General features: G+C 44.6%; 2 protein-coding genes and 1 pseudogene across 2 annotated transcripts in view; all 3 read left to right on the plus strand.

Annotated features, from left to right (window-relative positions):
• ACCS (1-aminocyclopropane-1-carboxylate synthase homolog (inactive)) overlaps positions 1-16692 on the plus strand; it is a 20555-nt gene extending 3863 nt beyond the window's left edge. The window contains 15 exon segments of the mRNA XM_074273746.1: positions 1-68; positions 4427-4486; positions 5356-5426; positions 6172-6241; positions 6705-6771; positions 10701-10798; positions 12004-12081; positions 12712-12812; positions 13419-13508; positions 14328-14373; positions 14470-14611; positions 14849-14991; positions 15527-15562; positions 15564-15681; positions 16459-16692. The exon segment at positions 1-68 is cut by the window's left edge and continues 211 nt beyond it. Of these exon segments, the coding sequence (XP_074129847.1) occupies positions 1-68; positions 4427-4486; positions 5356-5426; positions 6172-6241; positions 6705-6771; positions 10701-10798; positions 12004-12081; positions 12712-12812; positions 13419-13508; positions 14328-14373; positions 14470-14611; positions 14849-14991; positions 15527-15562; positions 15564-15681; positions 16459-16556 (1286 nt within the window). The 3' untranslated portion in view covers positions 16557-16692.
• On the plus strand, positions 7207-10025 carry LOC141546244 (26S proteasome regulatory subunit 4 pseudogene; annotated as a pseudogene).
• A 1170-nt stretch (positions 16693-17862) lies between the features above and the next one.
• The window catches only part of EXT2 (exostosin glycosyltransferase 2), a 156748-nt gene continuing 153261 nt past the window's right edge, over positions 17863-21349 (plus strand). Inside the window, exon 1 of the mRNA XM_074273745.1 lies at positions 17863-18080. The gene's annotated coding sequence lies outside the window, so the exon portion shown is untranslated. The remainder of the gene's footprint in view (positions 18081-21349) is intronic.

Consider the following 21349-nt stretch of genomic DNA (forward strand, 5'->3'; position numbering starts at 1 on the left):
GGGATGCAGCCGAGGAAGGTTATAAAGCCTACCACTTGGATGAGTATGATGAAGATAAGAACCCTAACGTGAGTGCACCTGCCCTGGGAAATCACAGGAAGACACTGGGGAGTAGACCATGTAGAGATAGGGTTGCTTCCAGCTCGAGCTGCATCTTGCCAATTAGGGGAGCTCCCAATTAATTTTTTAGCTTCCACAGAATAATCTTCTGATCTAAGCAGGCTCCTGTTGTTACCTTGATTAGAACATTGGGATCCCATTGCTAAAACTCAGTGTAAGGACTTTCAAAATTGTCCAGTTTGCAAGAAAAACCACTGAGACAGAATGCTGAGCCAATGATACTCTATTAAAAGATCCATGGTCCCCTTCAATGAAGTGAAAATCTTCCTCACAATCTGAGATACCCATTTCCTCAGGGTCTTAGTTTCACACCCAGACAATACAGGTAGACCAGGCCAAAAATACAATGGGTAGACTTAACCCTCTAGGAAGATCTACACAAAAAGTAGAATCTCATTGGTAGACAAATAGGCTGGTGAGCAGACCTTGACAGACCTATCATTTCCTTCCAGGAGGGCCTACCAAAGTTGATGAACAGGTTTGTCTGATGAGTAGATATGAAAACATTTGTGGTCTAACAGGCCAGTAGAAAGGCAGGCCACAGTCCGGCAGCTGGATCACTTGTTGGCTATGTGCTTATGGTCATCTCATAGAGGGGTCATGAGGGACAGAGGGGCAACAAAAATAGCTTGAGGGGGGGAAGTTTTCCATGTAATTGAGTTACCTCTGGTGCCATAAAATGGAAAAAAAAAGGGGTGAAAATACTCTAATTGATTTCCTCTGATTAAGCAAATGAACTTACAATTTGCAATTCACAGCTAATATGCACAGCAAATCATCAATCCTATGGAATTATATTAAACTGATTAATACTTATTGGAATAAAATTGGAGTCCAAATTATTCTCTATCATAATATTTGAGAGTGAGGGACAAAGCAAAATAAGATGAAATCTAATAGAGATAAAGATAAAGTCATCTTTGGATTAAAATATTAATTAAATAAATTTTAAAAAGATGAATTACACAGGTGTAAGATCAAGGAAGCACAGATAGGCTTTTTTTTGGTTTGTATGATAAAGATCTGGAGATTTTAGTAAAGCAGAAACTCAAGAAGAGACAGTAAGTGACATGGAAGCCCAAGATGATAGTAGCATCGTAGTGCTTAGGGTCCAGGACTAACGTAGTCATTGTCCTGCTGTTTTTGGCCCTGATCAGGTCACATCTGGGGTGTTATATATAGTTCAGAGTACCACAAGTTTCAGAGCCTCCGAAGAAGACAATCAAGATGGGAAGGGCTTTGAGACTAAACCATACAAAGATCAGTTAAAAAAACTGGAGAAGAGAAGACCTGGAGAGACATATTTGTTGCTTTCAGATATTTAAAGGGTTTGATAGGGAAGAAGTAGTAGATTTGCCCTAGTTGGTCTCAAAAGGCCAAATTAGGAACCACGAGTGAGAGGCAGATTTCCAAAGTTCATTGTAAGGAAAAACTTCCTAATGATTAGAGTAGTTCAAATGTGGAATGGGCTGTGATGGAAGGTGGTGAATTCTATCCCATTGAAAGTCTCCAAGAAAAATATGGAGGAACTTTTGTGGGAATGGTGTCAAGGAAGCCCTTGCTTGCATTTAGGTTGGCTTGTGTAACCCCTGAGAAATCTGTCTCCTGAGACTCTGTGAGTGAACAGGAGCCTCATTTGGAGTGTGCAATGTAGGAATCAACATCTGCTTCAGATCCCCCAGTCCATTTCACTCAGGGGTCTGCAACCTGAGCCCTGTTTGGTTCCATGTAGATCCTTTATGGCTTATAGCCATAATAACAGAGCAAGGCTGGATCCATATGTTGAGTCATCTCGGTAATTCAGAAATACGTACCAGAAGCAATGAATCACTATAGCCATGGAGGTGAGTGGTCCATGAGAGTGTGTGAACTTGTACTAATTAAATCAAAGGATGACACATGATATAAATATATCATGTGTCATCCTTTGATGACACACACACATATATATATATAATATGTATTATATGTATGTGTATATATACATATACATATACACACACAATATGGTGTTCCAAAAAGATGACTCTTTTTCCTTAAAGGATTATTGACCTAAATCTAGCCCGATTACTTTCCTCAGTCAGCATCAGTAATGGATAATTTGTTGAAAGGAAATGATGACTAAGAGATAGGAATTTCTCTTCTAAATGTCCCAGTTCCTTACAATGACTATAAAGCAGTGTTATCTATGAATTTATCTAATTTTTAGTAGTTGTAGTTATATTTTCAACCTATATAATCAACTGAAGTGATGGGTTCCCTACCTTCACTTTCCCCAGTATGAAAATAGAATTGTCTTATATTTTTTCTTAGTTGACTGTATCCAATCTTCCAGTAGTAACTCTTTACTGTTTCCCCTATTTCTGACCCTATTTTTTATTTTTTTACAATGTTTGATTAAATATATATTTTAAAACAGCATGAACAAAATATATACTTGAAAACATTATAAAATATATAAAAATAAAAATATATACTTTAAAACCTAAACAAAATATATACTTTAAAACAAGTTCCCAGTTACACATATAATCCTATTTTCTGTTATTTGCATAATGAAATATTCATAGTTTTGATGATTATAGACTCCATAACAACAATAATAAAAAAAAATTGGGTTGTAGAATTGGATGTGATACCCAGGCAGACTACAATGGAGCTACTGACTCTCTGGTTTGGATTCATTTACTGAAGCCTGAAATCTTATTCAAATTAAGCATCACTAAAACCTTAAGATCTAAGTCCCTCCCATATCTCATTAGGAAGGGGACTTTTCTTACCCCCAAATAGACTTACATTTCAAGAATAGTCTGATCCTACTTTTTAATGTAGTCAAGAACTTGTCATATCTATGGACTCAGGAGAAATGCTTATGATTCCTTGCCATGTATTGGCCCTGACCTGGAACTCTGGATTTTTAATAAAGAACAATAGAAATGTTAGCGTTGGAAGGGCACCTTATAAGACAGAACCTAGAATGTCAGGAGGAGAGACATAAGAACATCATGCTGTCAGAGCTGGCAGGAACTTTAGATTATAGAACTTAGAATGTCACAGCTAGGGAGGGGGTGAAAACTAGGATATAAAATATAATTGGAAGGAATTTTTAGAACATAAAATATCAGAACCAGAAGAAATCTTAGAATGTAGGACTTGAAATCTCACAGCGGGGAGGGAATAGAGAATTTAAAATATTAGAATTGAAAGAAATTTTATTTTTGAAAGGAATTTTAGAACATAAAATATCAGAACTCAAAAGACTTGAAGAATATAAAATTCAAGAACTGGAAAGAACCTTAAAACACAGTGTGAAGGTAAGAAAGGACCTTAAAATATAAAATATTAGATATAGAAGGAATCTTAGAACATAGAATGTCTGACCTGGCAGAGACCTTAGTACTAGAGCATAAAATATCATAGCTGAGATAAACCTTAGATTGTATCTTGACACAACTGGAAGGTACTTTGAGAACAAAGGACATTAAAACTGAAAAGATTCTTAAAGATCACTTAACGCAGTGGTCCCTAAACTTTCCAAATATGAAGACTCCATTTAAATGTCAAAAATATACTTCAGACATGTACATGACAGTAGTTATACTAGTAATACATGCTAATTGAAAAGACCCATTAAGATAAAAAGTGTTATTCTTTAGTAATGCATCAAGATGAATTTGCATTCATTATACATACTTTTGAGGAATAGTTATATGTGTGAGACATTATTTATCAAGTACTCAGAAGGTATGTTGGAATGGAATTGCCTGTAATTTTGAGGGCTTCTGTAATAATTCATTCTCCCTTTGTAGATAGATTTCCCTTTTTTTCAATTTGGAAATGAATGATTTAGTTCAGCCTACTTACTAAATATGAGCCATTTCCTCATCTGTAAAATGAAATATTTAACTAATATCTAATCGTGGAATTTGTTTTGTTAGGCTATGTATATTTGTTGCAAAAATTTTCTTTTTCTTTTTTTTCCCATTGGATGCGGGAAAAGTGGAAGGGCAAGAAAAGTAGGTTTTTGCTCACTACAAAAATTAAATAGGGATCCTCACCTGTCTCATGGCATTTTGAGAATCAAAGTATTTTGCAAACCTTAAAGAATTATGTAAATTCTATCATTATCAAGAGACTTCATGCTTTTTTGCTCCTATAAGAATGGAATACTCAAAGAGTGGAGGGACCTGTTGGGGTCCTGCTAGGCCATGGCCTTGGTTAGGGTAGGGTCTCCCCCCCCCCCTTACAGAAGCAGCCTTGTCTGCTATACCTGTCCCACTTCTTCTTTTCTCCCTCCAACCTCCAGGGAATCATTAACCTTGGGACCAGTGAAAACAAGCTCTGTTTTGACCTGCTGTCCAGCCGGGTGAGTCTTGGGTGTTCAATTGAAGATATTCTTGCTGCTTTTCCTTGAATGTCTCCAGGGAATATCGGAGAAACCACTGAGGGGGGAACATCACAATTCTTTTTCTTGATTGTGGGAATGGTCTTTAAAGGGGTAGCCGAGGCAGGAAAGGGAAGGCATGGGAGACAAAAGGCATGGCCAGGTGAGTGATTTTGTCTGGGCTGTGTGCTTGTGTCTATCTAGATTGTGTGTGTGTGTGTGTGGGTGTGTGTGTGTGGGTGTGTATTCTCATGTGTATTCTCTCACAGAGGAGAGAATATTAGATTTGAGCCTCCTACTTATCCTCTCTTTCTGAATTCTCTCAGGACCTCAGTTTCCACATCTGTAAAATGAAGTAAATGCTACGAATGCTTCCCAGGGTTCTCATGGGAAACACATTTGGTAAAACAGTAAGCACTAACATGAAGCATCATTAAGTGTCTTCTGGACAATCCCGACACCGCCCCTGCCTTCATGGGGCTGTATTACAGTCTGGCCGTTGACACAAACGTGCAATTAGCTCTCACCAAGTTCTTAAGAAACCTTCTCTCATTTTGTCCACAGCGGTCCCGTGAGGGAGGGAGGCTAGATAATACAAGCCCCAGATTTGTTTTTAGGGGCTGGTTGTCGTTGTGATTCCACTGATGTAGGGGATGCTTGGGAACTGGCAACTTCCCCAAGCTTACTGAGCCAATGGGAGCTCCGGGCAGGACTGGAATCCACCACTTCCTGACTTCTGGAGGCTAACTGTCAGTCATGTTTGTCTCACATGGGAGACTTCTGCTGCTCCCCCTCCCCACTTTGGATCTCCTAGGCCTGTGCACCTCTCACTGCTCTTCTTTCCCCACCAGCTGAATCAGAAGGACATGCAACACATTAAGCCTCCCTTGCTGCAGTATCCTGACTGGAAAGGACACAGGTGGTTAGTAGCTCCCAGCTGCTTTGCTTTCGAGGACACGGGTGACTGACTCCTAGGGAAAGTGGGAAAAGGCAGTCCTTGAGGTCATAGGAATTAGGGCTGCAAAGGACTTTGGAGATCACGTAAAGCAAGTCCATCTATTACAGAGGAGGAAGCTTAGAGTGGTGGAAGGGACCTTAGACTAGCCTAGAACATACTATTAAGGTTGGAAGACATCAAGACTGGAGTTGAAAAAAAAAACCCTAACCTAGTACCCTGCCAATAAATAAATCAATAAACATTTATCACATGCCTACTATGTGTTCAAAACATCCAACGTCAAAGCCAGGAGGGCCCGTAGACCATGGAATGTCAGAGTTAGAAAGAACCTTAGAACAGAGAATGTCAGAGCTGGGAGGAACCTTAGAACATGGAATGTCAGAGCCGAAGAACCTTAGAACAGAGAACATCAGATCTGGGAGGGAACCTTAGAACAGATAATGTCAAAGCTGGGATGGACCTTAAAACAGAGAAAGTCAGTTCTGGGAAGGATCTTAGAACAGGGAATGTCAGAGCTAGAAAGGACCATAGAACAGAGAATGTCAGAGCTGGAGGGACCTTTGAACCTTGGCCTTCAGAGATGGAAGTCTCCATAAGCCATGGCCAGGGGTTGGGCAGGGAGGGAGGATGATCCTGAAGGTCAGCCTGATATGGCTTTGCAATCCATCATTGCTGCCTCATTCCACATGTTTGTTGGCTTGTTTCACAGGCTTCGGGATGAGGTGGCTGGATTCCTGACCTACTACTGCAAGGCCCCTGTTCCCCTCAAGCCAGAGAATGTGGGTAATCTTGTTTTTAATCCCCTTGGGGACTTGGGGGTAATGGGTGTGCTTTCTGGGTGGGAGATGGGGTAGAGGCTGGCCTAGCTGGCAGTTTTCTTAGTTCTTTGTATTTATCATCCTTCTCCTATTCTGGGTAGGAAGTATCCATCCATCCGTCCGTCCATCCATCTATCCATCCGTCATCTCATCAGACAGTAAACATTGCTTAAACACTTACTATGTTTAACTGTATTAAACAATATTTAATATTCCTTCCTTTCTTCCTTTCTTCTTTCATCCCTCCTTCCCCCTTTATTTTTTCCTTCCTCTCTCCCTTTCTCCCTTCCCCATTCTTTCTTTCTTTCTTCTCTTCTTTTCTCCTTCCCCTCTTCTTTTTTTCTTTCTTTCTCCCTCTCTCCTTTCCTTCCCTTCTCTTTTCCCTCTTTCTTTTCTTTCTCCCTTCCTTCCTGTGTCTCCTCAGGTGGTGGTAGTGAATGGTTGTGCCTCCCTCTTCTCTGCCTTGGCTACAGTCCTGTGTAATCCAGGGGGTGAGTTTTTCTGAGTCACAGGGTGTTGGGATCTGGGTTGTGATGTGATCAGGAGTAACTGATAATGCCCCAGGTACTAGGCTTAGTCACCTTCACATCAAGAATGAGAGCATCATTTTTCCTTTTTTTCTAATGCCTTCTTGGTCATAGATTAAGATTTGGAAGGAAATTTAGTGATTATCTAATCCAAGAATTCTTAATCTAGTGTTTATAAATAGCTCCCACTTCTCAACCAAGGAGTCTGTAGACAGATTTTAGAGGGTCCATGAAGGTGTTTTTTAGAGGGTCCATGAAGACAGATTTTAGAAGGACCATGAAGACAGATTTTAAAGAGTCCATGAACTTGGATAGAAAAAAATTACATCTTTATTTTCACTCATCTCTAACTGAAATTTAGCACTTCTTTCAATTATGAATATAAACATTATTACGAGAATGATTGTGAATGTGGTAAATCACTGTCAAAAGGATTCATGGTAAATAAAGGTTAAGAACCCCTTATTTGGTTGAACTTCGTTGATTTTTAGAGAAGGAAACTGAGGCCCACAGTGACTTGCCCATGGTCGCACAGGTAGTAGATAAAAGAGCTGGGATCTGAACCAATTTTTGACTCCAAATTCAGGTTTCTATTCATTGTATCGTATTGGTATCAGGAAATGTAAAAAGGAACAAAATTGGAATCAGAAACACCTAGTTTTTAAATCCTGATCCTGCTATTTAAGTATCTCTATAATGTTATCCAATTGATTTCCTCTCCCTTAGTTAGTTCATCTGTAAAATGGGTATAGTAATACTTCTATTACCTACCTCCCAGGGTTCTTGTGATGAAGGCAATTTCTTGTATGCACACATATACATGTACATATACACAGCATTTATGTATGCATGCATCTATATATCTCTTAATTCTATTGGTTAGTAGTGGGCAAGGATTATCTTTTCAATGGGAAAATTTGAATTCATAGAAATGTAGTGATATAGTCTGGAGTCCCCAATTTTTCTCTTTTTGCCTTCCCAGAAGTCTGATGGTTACAGTAAGGTAGTAGAACAGGAGTACTGACAGTGAATTTGCTAGGGAAAAAATGGAAAGCAGAAATGGAGGTAGGTGGGCAGGCTGCTTGCTGTGTATGGAATCCAGTGATTGTTTCTGAGGCAGTCTCAGCAGGAGTGTCCTGCCATGGGGGTCAGCCACCGAGGGTTCCAAAGTTTACTGATTGATTGGTTTAGAATGAAGCTAAAGGGCCTGTAGAATTTAAGACTCAAGACACTCTTTTCATTCCCCATTCAGGGCTCTGTCTCCTTTTCAACAGAATAATCATGTGAGAGGGACAGCTAGGGTGCTGGAATTAGGGAGGATTTGAGTTTAAATCTGGCTTCAGATACTTGTTAGCTGTGTGACTTTGGTCAAGGCATTTATCCCTGTGGGCCTCGGTTTCCTTATCTGTAAAATGAACTGGAGAAGGAAATGACAAATCACTTCAGTGACTCTGCTTCGAAAACCTCAAATGGGGCCACAAAGACATGACTTATCAACAAAACAACAGCAAACCTCTGATCAATGAAGGGACATTATACTGAGGCATTGGAAAGATTGTTCGTTTTAGAGTCAGGGATCCTGGGTAAAAATCCTGGATTTGCCACTTAGAACAGCCTGAGCTTGGACAGGTCACTTCTCTGGGCCTCCATTTCCTCATCAGTAAAAAAAAATGGGTTTCAACCAGATGATTAAGGTCCAAATCTATGACTCTATAATCCCATTGCTGCTTTTCACAAAGAAATGTTATATTTTGGAAAGAGTCAATGGATTTCTAATGTCAGAGGAGACCGTAGTGGAACTAGAATCAGGATGGGTCAAAATCAAAGTGATAGAGGTGGTCCTGGAAATGGCAAGGACAATGTAATTTATATCTATATCTATATCTATATCTGTATCTATAATCTCCAGTTCCAACTAGGGTGGGGAAAAAGAAGAAAACAAAGGGACTAGATACTTCCAGTAAAATGCCCCAGTAACATTTCACATTCAATGCAGTCTAGAATTGTTGCAATTGGGGGGGATTAAAAATTATCTTCTGGTAGAAGAAGAATTCTTCAGAAATCAAGAACAGTAAAGCCACTGGAAGAAAAGCAAGAGGAAGAACTATTAAAGATGGGTGATCTGAGAGGGACCTCAGTGTCTGTAGGGACCTTAGAGGAGATCATTGATGATAATCATGCTGTTGTGTTGACCTTTATGGGATCACAGCTTTCTGTCATTTATAGACGAGGATCTTCCAGAACCGGGATGTTCTATTCTTCCCCATAAGGTTCATGCTGCGGTAGGCATTCTGATGATGATGAACCCCTCGGTGGGGATAAAAGTGGGGATGGTTCTACAGGAGGCGTACACTATTATTGGTGGAGTTTAAAAATGAAGGCATCAGTGGAGCTTTTCCTCACTCATCTTCAGTATTAGGAAGAGATGAGGATTAAACCATCTGAAAGAGCCATTCTGTGTGGTCTGTCTGGCCTAAATAAAACCTTGTGAGTCAAAACTACAGCAAACCTGACCTGAACAGCCCTCCTCAGCATTATTGGCTTACTCAAAAGCATTTAGGAGATGAGCCCAAATTTGTTTGAGAATTTTTCTGAGTAACTGAGGAACGTGCTCTATCAATTGTCTTCATTGATAAAATTCACACCATTGGGACCAAAAGGTACAATTCAGATTCAGATGGAGAAAGAAAAATTCAGCGAACAATGATAAAATTGTCAAATCACTTGGATGGACTTGCCTCTAGGGGAGATGTGAAAATGGTTATGGCCATAAACTGAATGGAAACTTTGGATCCAGCGCTAATTAGGCCCGGATGTCTTGACTAGGAGATCAAGTTCTGTCTGCCAGATGAAAAGTCCAAGAAATCCATCTTTCGGAGTCATACAAGCAGAATGACTTTGGCAGATGATGTAACTTTAGATGATTTTTTTTCTGGCTAACGATGATGTCTCTGGAGCAGACATCAAGGCAATTTGTACAGAACCTGGTCTGATGGCTCTAAGAGAATGTGGAATGAAAGTAACAAATGAAGACTTTTAAAAAAATCTAAAGAAAATACACTATAAGAAACAAGAAGGCATTGCAGAGGGATGATCTCTAATTGAGATTTAAATATATAATACTAAATTTATGTATTATATAATTATCTATAATTGTGATATATAATCATAAAATAAATGAATTGTTAATCCATTTGTATTTTATTCAGATATGATGTGTGGGGTACCTATTGAACTGTGCTTCTTTTGTTCATTGTGTTATAATGTATTCCACAGTTAAAAAAAAATTCTCTCTCAGAAGGAAATAAAAAAGGCATGATACATTTTGGTGAAATTCTGTATTTCTGATCAGATTTCCTGGGCCAGGATTACCTTTATAGAATCATCAGTTTAGAGCTGGTAGGGGTTATAGAGATTATTAAATTTAACCCTATCATTCCATTTTACCCTTTTAAACATATTAATTTTTTTATTAAATTTTTTTCTCCCCCTACTCTTCCAGTTAAAAAAAAATCAAAATCCTTGTAAATATTCAGTCAAGCAAACCTTCATTTTACACAGATATAAAATCTCAACTTTTCAGTCTTTCTCACCCCCAATACCCCATCTTTTCCAAGTCTTGTCACATAAGATGGAGCTCTGACTACACTGTATCACACTGCTTCCGAGGACCCCCAAGGTCTCAACTTTGGGGTTGGAATGTTGGGAGATATAAAAATCTTCTAAAGCCAAAAAACAAAACATAACGCCAAACTCTTATTAAATGTTCCTAAAAAACCAGAGAGGGTTGGGGTGGGCAAGGGAGTGGAAAGTAGGGATGGGGTAAAGATTGCTGAGTAGGATGGTAGGAGAGAATCTCATTAGAATGACATCCTTTTCTACTCTGCTTTCAGAGGCTTTTCTGATCTCCAGCCCTTATTATGGAGCCATCACTCAACACGTATATCTCTATGGGAATGTTCGACTGGTTTATGCTCATCTGGATAGCGGGGTAAGAGATTCCAGGACTCCCAGATGGGAATCCGAGCTTAAGAGAAAAGGAAATTTTCAGAGTTTTGAATGTGCACTGAGGTGGAGAAGACGATGCATCTGAAGTAGCCAGGACTAGAGGTGAAAGGGAAGAGAAGTCACTTATCACCTTCCATATACCTCAGGGCTAATCTCAGGTTGGGATTCTCAATGGACCTCAAGCACTAAACTGGAGAAGAAATGGAATTAGTCTTCTAGGCTAATGTAGCAAGGTGGGGAGGGCGAGACACACACTCCTGTGAATATTTGTCCCACACAGACATGTATGTGAAAGATAGTTCCTCTAATCAATCAATAAGTATTTTACTAAGCACTTCCTATTTGCCAAGTGTTATGCTAGACACTGAAGTTACAAAGACAAAAATGAAACATTGTTTGCTTCCAAGGAACTGCTATTTTATCAGTTGACAACATAGACATAATGTAACGTAAAAAACACCTAGTATAGTGTCAGAAATTTTACAAATATCTCATTTGATTCTCATTGGATCCCACCCAATCTGGAAGGTAGGTGCTATTATGATTCCCATCTTTACAGATTAAGAAACTGAAGCAGAGAGACATTGAGTGTCATATCTGTTTACAAAGTACATGCAAAATCTATATAAAGGATTTCTTTTGGGGGGGTTGCTGTTAGCAACTATGGGAATTGGGAAAAGTCTCCTGAGAAATGGTACCTGAGCTGAGCACTCTTGAGCCTAGAGATTCTAAGAGGTGTGGGTAAGGAAAGAAGGGCTACCTTTTGAAATATGGATTCCATCTACTTGTAGTAGGTTTGAGACGAGGGATTTGGGGAGGAGTAGAGAAGGGGGCTGTCTACTGACTGATTCCACCCTCCGCCCCCATTGGAAAGAGAGGAATGCATTTCAAGAGAACAACCAATTAATTAAAAGGCAAGGAGACAAAAAATGGAAGCTGTGCATAAAGAAGCAATAAGAAATCCAATTTGACTCGACTGTAGGGAATATGAAAGAGAGCAATGTGTGAGGAAGCTGGAAAGATAGATTGGGGTCAGGTTATAAAGGTTTTAACTGTCAAATTAAGAGATTATTTGCAATCCCAGAGGGGATAGGGAGCCGTAGAAGTATGGGAAGGAAGGGTGACTTAGAGTTCAGGATGTTGTTCATCAGTGGGATTGAACACAAATAATTTTAAAAGTTTTTCCAGGTCACAGGGATGGATAGCCGCCCCTTCCAACTTACAGTGAGGAAGCTGGAGATAGCCCTTCAGGGAGCCATGTCTGAGGTATGTGGATCTCAGCCCAAAATCAGTGGATGGAAATTGATGACACAATCAAGGCTGATTCTTTCTCGGGCTTTGGGAGTCTGTGGGTTCTTTTGGGGGGCATATAAACAAATAGATGGTTCTTCTGAGTGGGAAATAATCGTGAAAGGATTCATCTTCTCCAACAGATTGCTAATAATCCTAAGTTTCCTTTCCTTCCTTGAACTGAGTTTCTTGACTTGTGATATGGAGGCATTCTGTCTTCAGAGATGAGAGAGTCTAGCATTCAGAATTTTAAGATTTGCAAAGCACATCATATATATTATCTTATTCTGATGACAACCCTGAGAGAGAGGTGCTATCTTTATCATACAGATGAGGAAACTGAGGTAGAGAGAGTAGGTGAGAAGGACTATAAGTCTTAAGGGCGGTTCTGAGGCAGGAGTTTTAGATTCAAGACCCATGCAATCTATTGCACTCCCAGCCATCTCTGATTTCTGAAGGTCTTTCCAGCTCTAACAGTTTGTGACATTGTCCTGAGTTGTGATTCTTACTATGGGGGTGGTGATGGACAAAGTTAAGCGGGTGGATGGAGTTAAGTTACCCGCTTCCTGCTCCATTCACTCCATCCACATGCTCATGTTGTTTCAGGGAATTAATGTCAGAGGTCTCATTCTCATCAACCCCCATAACCCTTTGGGAGACATCTACTCTCAGGAACAGCTGCAGGAGTACTTGGAGTTTGCAAAGAGGTATGATCTTGCCCCTTCCTTCCCCCGCCCCCCTTATTATACTTGGCTGAAAGTAGGAAGCTCTCAGGTTTTAGTCCTTATGTATGTGTTGGTGGGAAGTGATAGAATCTCCTTCTGAAATACCTATTTATATTATATGAAATTATCTATCTATCTATTCCATCTACTTGTAGTAGGTTGGGATTTGGGGAAGAGTAGAGAAGCGGGCTAATGGTCGATTCTACCCACTCACCCCCACTGGAAAAAGAGCCATTCATTGATTGGTCTGTGGATGTTGGAATTGACCATGGAGTTCCATTATTTATTTATTTTTAAAAATATACATTGTTTTATGAATCACGTTGGGAGAGAAAAATCAGAACAAGAGGGAAAAACCATGGGAGAGGAAAAAAAACCCAGAGAAAAAGAAATGAACATAGTATGTGTTGATGTACATTCAATCTGCATTGTTTTTTTTCTGCATGTAGAGGTGCTTTCTCTCCAAAGCTTATTGGGATTGCCTTGCAGCTCCTGGTATTCCTTGATGAGAGATAGGGACAAAGGTGTCACGGTCTATCAGGTGGGCCCCAGGGTCCCTTTTACTATCTCTCTTTTCTTCCCATCTAGGCATGAGCTTCATGTGATAGTGGATGAGATATACATGTTGTCAGTTTTTGACAAGTCCGCCATGTTCCAAAGTGTCCTAAGCATGGACAGGTGAGGGCTGAGGCTGTGTTGGTAGGAACTGGGACACATTCCCCACTCCCTAGAAAGCCCCTGATTAGAGCATGTTACCCGGGATATGGGCTGCTGTGGGAGCCAGTTCTCTAAGAACCTCTGCATATGGCCCAGTTTCATGCTTCCTGAACATCCTGCACCTTGGGGCTTCCTTCTCCTGAGCAATGCTTCCAATGAAAACCAACAGGGGACGTGAGCTCTGAATGCCTTCATTCTGAGGGGTAGCATGTGTGGTGGAAAGGGGTCTGAGGTCTTGTTACCTGTGTGACCTTGGACAAGTCATGTAATAGCTTATCTCAGCCTTAGTTTCTTCATCTGTAAAATGGGAATAATAGCAACATCTAAGATATAAGATTCTTATGAAGCTCCAATGCCTATCTTCTGTAAGCCTTGAAGCCCATATCAATGCCAGCTGTCATCCGTAACCCATCGATTCTGTGAATGACTCTGTGAGGTACTTTGGGAAATTAAAATCCTCATTTCTCAGATGAGGAAGCTGTGGCGTAGAGAGATGTATTGACTTGCCTTTGGTCACTCAGCGGGTGAATGTCAGAGCTGGGGTTTGATTTTGAATCTCTTGGTTCTGAAAAGCCATTGGGTTCTTTCCACTGCCTTGAGAGGCTTAAGTGAGGAAAACTAACAAGAAGAAATTAAGTGATTTATCAGCCAGTGTTAGGCCCTAAATCCATCCATCCATCCACCCATCCCTCCCTCCCTCCATTGAGTACTGAGAGTCATGTGCTTTTTCTAGTGGATCATATTGTGTTTCCTGTTCCTTTGTGTATATCCTCACTACAGGCTTCCTGATCCGCAGAAGACCCACGTGATATGGGGGACCAGCAAGGTAAGCCCCCCATCAGACCAAACTCAGAATACTGGAGTGAACTCCCTCTGGAAGTTGAGGGAGGATTGGCCAATATTCAGAGTGTTTCTTCTACAGGACTTTGGGATCTCAGGCGTGCGCTTTGCCACTCTCTATACAGAGAATCAGGACGTAGCCAATGCCGTGGCCTCCCTCGGTTGTCTGCATGGCCTCTGTGGCACTACCCAGTACCAGATGGCACAGCTGCTTCGGGACCGAGGTGACAGAGCTGGGCTTCCAGCCTGAAGCTGGGGGGGGGTCATGGGTCAGTTAAAAAAATCTGGGGAAGGTGTGGAGAACTCTCCAGTTAATAAGATTTGCTCTTCTCCCCCATTGTGATGAGTCTTGAAAGTTAGTAGGGAGGAGAAGCGTCTACTGTCAAACTCAGTGGGGTGATGTCCAGTAGAATTGGTGCATTGGCACAATTTCTCTTTGGGGCTCCCTTCCACTCGGACAGATTGGATCGACCAGGTGTACCTCTCCGAAAACCATTCCCGGCTTAGGGCTGCCCACGCCTACGTCACGGAGGAGCTGGAGACCCTGGGCGTCCCCTTCCTCAGGACCAAAGCTGGCTTCTTCGTCTGGATAGACCTGAGAAAAGTAAGGACAGTTGTGGTTTAGGGTCAATTCTGGTCAGATAAAGCAAGGACTTCTTCATCCAGTAGTTGAATGAGCATTTATGTGCCCAGCACTGACCTCTCCGATCCAGACACAAAAATGGAATCCACCTTATGTCCTGTGGCAGAGGAGGGTGAAAAGATTCAAAAGTCCAAATAGATAAATAAATGCAAAATAAAGAAAATAATTAGAAAGTCCTTTTGGACATGGAGAAAATTAGCAAGTAGAGGGTGTGTGTGTGTGTGTGTGTGTGTATTGGGGGAGGAAATCAGGAAAAGTTTCCTGTAATGAACAATATACCTAGAAAAATCACATGGAAAGGAGTGTTATCCTAGGGGCCTATTAATAGGAAGCCACTAGATGATCTTGAGCAAGGGAGCAATGGATGGAGAACAGAGAATGGACGTAGCCGGATGTTAGCTTGGCAGCTGATGGAAAATGGTTCTCAGAGGGGGAGGATTTGAAGTTGGGAGACCAAAGCTTCTGAGCTTCTTGCTTTGTTTTCCCTTGTTCCTAGTACCTGCGTACAGACACCTTCGAGGAGGAGTTTCTCCTTGTGGCGCCGTTTCCTGGACCACAAGGTGCTTCTGTCCTGTGGAAAGGCCTTTGAGTGCAAGGAACCTGGCTGGTTCCGCCTGGTCTTCTCCGACAAGATTCACAGACTGCGGCTGGGTGAGAGAAATGCCCTTTTCCCGGGCACTGAGCCCGTGCCGCTCTTCTTCCTACTAGATGCTGAACTCTGTATCCCTAAAATTATCTCCATATCTCACTCTCTTTTCTTCCTCTCCCTTCCTTTTGATCTTTTGGGGCTTGTGTTTGCTGTACGGCTCCTCCCCTAGAACTTCCCCACCTTAATAAGTGTTTCCTCCCCTCCTCCCTCCCTTCCTTCCTTCCTCCCCTCCTTCCTCCCTCCCTCCCTCCCTCCCTTCCTCCTTCCCTCCCTTCCTTCCTCTCTCCCTCCCTCCCTCCCTTCCTCCCTCCCTCCCTCCCTCCCTCCCTCCCTCCCTTCCTCTCTCCCTCCCTTCCTCCCTCCCTCCCTCCCTCCCTCCCTCCCTTCCTCCCTCCCTCCCTCCCTCCCTCCCTCCCTCCCTCCCTTCCTTCCTCCCTCCCTTCCTCTCTTCCTCCCTCCCTCCCTCCCTCCCTCCCTCCCTCCCTCCCTCCCTCCCTCCCTCCCTCCCTCCCTTCCTTCCTCCCTCCCTTCCTCTCTTCCTCCCTCCCTTCCTTCCTCCCTCCCTCCCTCCCTCCCTCCCTCCCTCCCTCCCTCCCTCCCTCCCTCCTTCCCTCCCTCCCTCCCTTCCTCCCCTCTTCCCTCCCTCCCTCCCTCCCTCCTTTCCTTCCTCCCTCCCTCCCTTCCTCCCTCCTTCCCTCCCTCCCTTCCTTTTTCCTAGCCCCTCCTTCCCAGTTCCCACTGGTACCCCCTGCAGCTTGTTCCTTCCCTCCTTCCCCCAGGCATGCAGCGGGTGCGGGAGGTGCTTGGGAAGGAGCCCCAGGTGGCCAGGGCCCCTTCCCCCCGCCAGCCCCTGGAGAAGAGCAGGCAGTCGAGGTGAGACGGCCTCTGACCCGGGGCCCAAGAGGCTGGATGCTGAGCGTGGGCTGGCGACAAGGTTTCCTCCCTGTCTGGCCGCAGAAGAGCAAGCGTAACAGAGCCGTGCATCAGCGGCCGCCTAGGGGGGGCCCAGAGACCGAGCAAAGCCTGCTCTCCTGGAGAAGACGAGCTGTGCGCACGTCAGAGCCGGGGCGAGGAGCGGCCTGCGGTGCCGGCCGGAGGCCTCCCAGCAGCTCGTGACTCGGGGCGGCACCCGTACCCTGAGGACTCACAGCCGGCGCGTCAGAGGCAAGACCGGGTGCTCCGGGCCAGCTTTCAAATACATTTTTATCAACGCCTTTGTGTATCCTTTATAGGCTCAGTCCTCGTCCTCTGCCCCCCTCTCAGCCGTCTCCCACAACAACCAACTGGAGAGACCTCCCAGACAGGTTTCCAGCAGACACAGCCTGGACTTTTTTTTCCCCCCCTGAGGCTGGGGTAAGTGACTGGCCCGGGGTCACCCCGCCAGGAAGTGTCCGAGACCAGATTTGAACTCGGTCCTCCTGACTTCAGGGCTGGGCTCTGTCCGCGCCTCTGTGACACTTTTTGAGAATAAAACACAACTATATCCGTGCTGAGCCATGTGAATATAAGGGCCCGTGGCTGCTGTGGGCACGGACAAACTCCCGGCCCACTCTTCGGGCAGCGAGAAGACAGCGGCTGAGTCTGATCATTTCCTTATATTAATTAATTATTAATAAATGAACAATTAAATAATTAATTAATTATTATTTTAATTAACAAATTTATTATAGCATTATTTAAAAATAATAATAGCTTTTTATGTTTCAAAGCACATGCAAGGATGGTTTTTAATGTTCACTCTGCGCAGCCTTGTGTTCTGATTTTTCTCCCCCTCCCCTCCCCCTTCCCTAGACAGCGAGGGATCTAGGTCGAACATGCGCAGTTCTTCCGGACCTATCTCCACATTTGTCCCACTGCACAAGAACACCGGCTAAAAAGGGAAAAATCAGAAAGGAAAAACCAAGCGAGCGACAACAACAAAGGTGACAATAGAGGTTGTCATCCACATCCAGTCCTAACCCAGGGTTTTCACTAGATAGCGGAAGAGATCCTCCCGGCCTTTGGTTGCTCTGGTTACAGACGCCGTCTTTCCGCGCTTGCGCACACCGTCCCTTTCAGGGTCGGGGCTGCTCGCCTTCTAGGAAGGGGCGGACCTCGCTTCTCCATTGGCGGAGCCCGCTCCGGCACCTCCGGGCCGCCAGACGGCGCTCGCCCTCCCAGGCCGCGGGCTCGCCTCGCACTTTGCTCCCGCATGCGCAGTTCGCCGCACGCTCTGCGCAGCCTGTCAGGTCAGGGGGCTGGGCCGGCCTCCGAGGGTGTCCGCTGCCGCCGGCCTCTTTCTCACCCGGCCCGGAACTGGAGGCGACCCCGGCCCGAAGCCTGTACCCTCGGCCTGTCGTCCCTGACCGGGGCATGAGGCGGTGACGGAGCCCGGGGGCGCCGCGCGGGGCCTGAGGCGGAGGTGAGACCGGGGCCGGGCACGGGCGGCGTGCCCCCCAAACGGGAGGTGGGGGAGAGTGTGACCCCCCTGAGGGGGAGGAGGTCAGGGGTCAGGTGCTCCCCTTGCAATGGGGGCGGGGTACAAACAGTGTGGCCCTGGAGCAGTGTGCTCCTCCTAGTGGGGGTGGGAAGGAGTGAGGTGTGTGAACCTCCCCCCTGTGTGCTCTCCCGGGGGAGGGGTTCAGGGGGTGTGTGCCCTGACTGGAGGCTGGAGGAGGGGGAAGCGGCAAGAAATAGCCCCGCCCTCCTCAGGCCCACCGCCCGCAGAACGGTGGGAAAAGCTACCACTTGTTCCTGTCCTTCAGCCAGCCGGGGATGTCGGGGAGATGCCCCCCAGAAGATGGGGGAAGGGAATGCCGGAAATGTAACGGACAGGGAAGGAAAGAGGCCGTGTGACCCTGACCAGGTCACTGCCCTTCTCCGTACTCGGAGCACCTCCGGCTGGGTAGCGGGGGCCGGGAAGGTGCGTTAGGAGGGGACTTCCCTGACCCAGGAATTTCCCGTACCAGGAAAACCGCGTTCAGTCCCGGGCCTGTCATTTACAAATCCCAACAGATCTGAGGGAAGGTCTGCTACAGTGTTCCCATAGAGATTCGGGCTGGGAAGGTGAATGGTTAGCTCTGGCATCCTATCAGCGGGAGGCAAAGCCGGGCCTCGTGTCAGTGTCCACCGCCGATCCGGCGTGATCTGTGGGGGGAGGGGCCTGATGCTGCACCGTCCCTCAGATTTGTTCTGAGCCAACTACAGGCCTAGAGATGGGGACTGACTGAATCTGTGGTTTTATTGATTTGTTGTGGACCAAAAAGAACGCCTTCAAAACGAGCGTGTTCTTAGACCAACAACAGAGCTGTCTGTGACTTTTCGTGCTCTTGCCTGGACTGGGCAGGAGCCTTGTCTTCTTAATTGGAAGGAGGGTCCTGCTGGCTCTTCTGCAGGAAGAAGGTGCTGGGGTTTAAAACACTGGAAAAGAAAGTGTGATGGGATCCAAAGGCTTTGAGAAATACTGGGGCAGATTCTTGGAATAAGTCCTTCTAAGAAGAGAGAACTCCATCTTATATAGGCTGTAGTGATGGCGGACTTTTCCAGTGACTCACTGCCTGGCAACTTGTCAAATGACTCTTGTGTTTTGTGAGGGCAGATGTGATTTATTTAACAGAAGTTAACTGGGATTGATGCAGTGGACAGATATTGGGAGATCCAGGAGACGAAGGATAGCATTAGCAGCAACAATCACTCAGTGATGGGTGGATACCTTTCCTCTGGGGCTGTCATCCAGGGAGAAGCTGAATGAAGGGGGGGGTGGGGGAATGCAGCCAGGGTCTTGGTTGGGAAGGCTGAGTTGGTTTTTGGAAGCACTTGCTGCCCCTGGGCCCATTTAGATGCAGGCTTTATTTTGGTAAGTTGCTTTAGGAATGGGATGTGTGTGTTATAAATAGGGTAGGTTTCTGATGTTCTGGACTGGGACCAATGTGAAACTAATAGCACTGATTGGAGGTAAAGAGCATGAGAGACTGGATGGTTTGGGGTAGATTTAGGGGGTGTGTGAGTGTGTGTGTGTGTGTGTGTGTGTGTGTGTGGCTGTGGTTGTGTGTATGTGTATGTGTGTGTGAGTGTGTGTGTGTGTGTGTGTGGTGAGTGTGTGTGTGTGTGAGTGTGTGTGTGGCTGTGTGTATGTGTATGTGTGTGTGAGTGTGTGTGTATATGTGTGTGTGTGAGTGTGTGTGTGTGGCTCTGTGTGTGTGTGTGTGTGTGTGTGAGTGTGTGTGTGGCTCTGTGTGTGTGGCTGTGTGTGTGTGTCTGTGTGTGTGTGTCTGTGTGTGTGTGTGGCTCTGTGTGTGTGTGTGTGTGTGTGTGTGTGTGTGTGTGTGTGTGGCTGTGTGGCTGTGTGTGTGTGTGTGTGTGGCTGTGTGTGTGTATGTGTGTGTGTGTATGTGTGTGTGTGTGTGTGTGGCTGTGTGTGTGTGTATGTGTGTGTGTGTGTGTGTGGCTGTGTGTGTGTGTATGTGTGTGTGTGTATGTGTGTGTGTGTGAGTGTGTGTGTGGCTCTGTGTGTGTGGCTGTGTGTGTGTCTGTGTGTGTGTGTGTCTGTGTGTGTGTGTGTGTGTGTGTGTGGCTGTGTGTGTGTGTGTGTGTGTGGCTGTGTGTGTGTGTGTGTGAGTGTGGTGAGTGTGTGTGTGTGTGTGTGTGTGTGTGTGTGTGTGTGTGTGTGTGTGTGTACCGGTGGTGGTGGTGATGGTGGAATAAGACAGCAAGAGAAGAGATCGTGCTTGACTTTGGAAATATCCTTTCTACTGCAGTTTAGAAGATAAGCAGGGAATTAATTAGTCGGCATCCCACGTCGTGCACAATTGTGGACCCACTGATGGAATTGGAAAAGATGGAAACGCGACTGAGTGTGGCCTCTCATATTTATAGTGAATGGCACTTCCACTTGTGCACTCTGTTCACACCCTCGTAGACAAACGTATTTATTGGATTTCCTCTTTTTTGGCATGGTTTCTGTGGTTTGGTTTTTGCATTTTCCTCTTTGTGGTTATCATAGGACAAACTTTTCTACCTCCTAGATATATGTTTTTTACACTTTGCCTTCCCTACTAGACTGTGAGCTCCCTGAGGGCCAGGACAGTGTTTTTGCCTGTCTCTGTATCTACAGCACTCGATGGTCCCTTGACACATATTAAGTGCTTAATAAATGCTTCTTGACTGGCTGACTATTCTACTTTTTTCTCCCCCTGTACTCTTTGGTAAGTGATTTTCAGTGAAATTCTGTGGTCCAGTTAATGAACTGTATTATCTGAACATCAGCCTGTAGATTTTCTGAGATTGGATTTTTAGGTCTGTAAGCCTTTGGGTTGGGACAAATGTTAGAAGTCATCTTATCCAGCATTTTCATTGTGTAGGGGAGGAAACTCAAAGCCAGAGAGTTCCAAGGCTACAAGGCACTGTGCTGGGTGGTGTTTAGAGAGACTCACCTCCTGAGGAAAATGAAGAAAATCCCCTAAGATAACGGAGGGTTCCTGGAGTGGGTGGCCTTGCAGTGCAGGCCCCTTTGCTTTTTTTATGATGAAGCAGAGGCTAAGAGAAGTGAAGGGTCTATTTGGGGCCGTGGTTCCATTCCAGGTCCTAATACAATGTGATCTGAAAAGGGAAAGAGAACTGGCAGCTAGGAGTAGCATGCTAGACTTCACTGAAGGGATGAACTCTGGGCTGGGTCTCAAAGGACAATCTAGC

This window comes from Sminthopsis crassicaudata, chromosome 6 (assembly GCF_048593235.1).
Source record: "Sminthopsis crassicaudata isolate SCR6 chromosome 6, ASM4859323v1, whole genome shotgun sequence".
Taxonomy (NCBI): domain Eukaryota; kingdom Metazoa; phylum Chordata; class Mammalia; order Dasyuromorphia; family Dasyuridae; genus Sminthopsis; species Sminthopsis crassicaudata.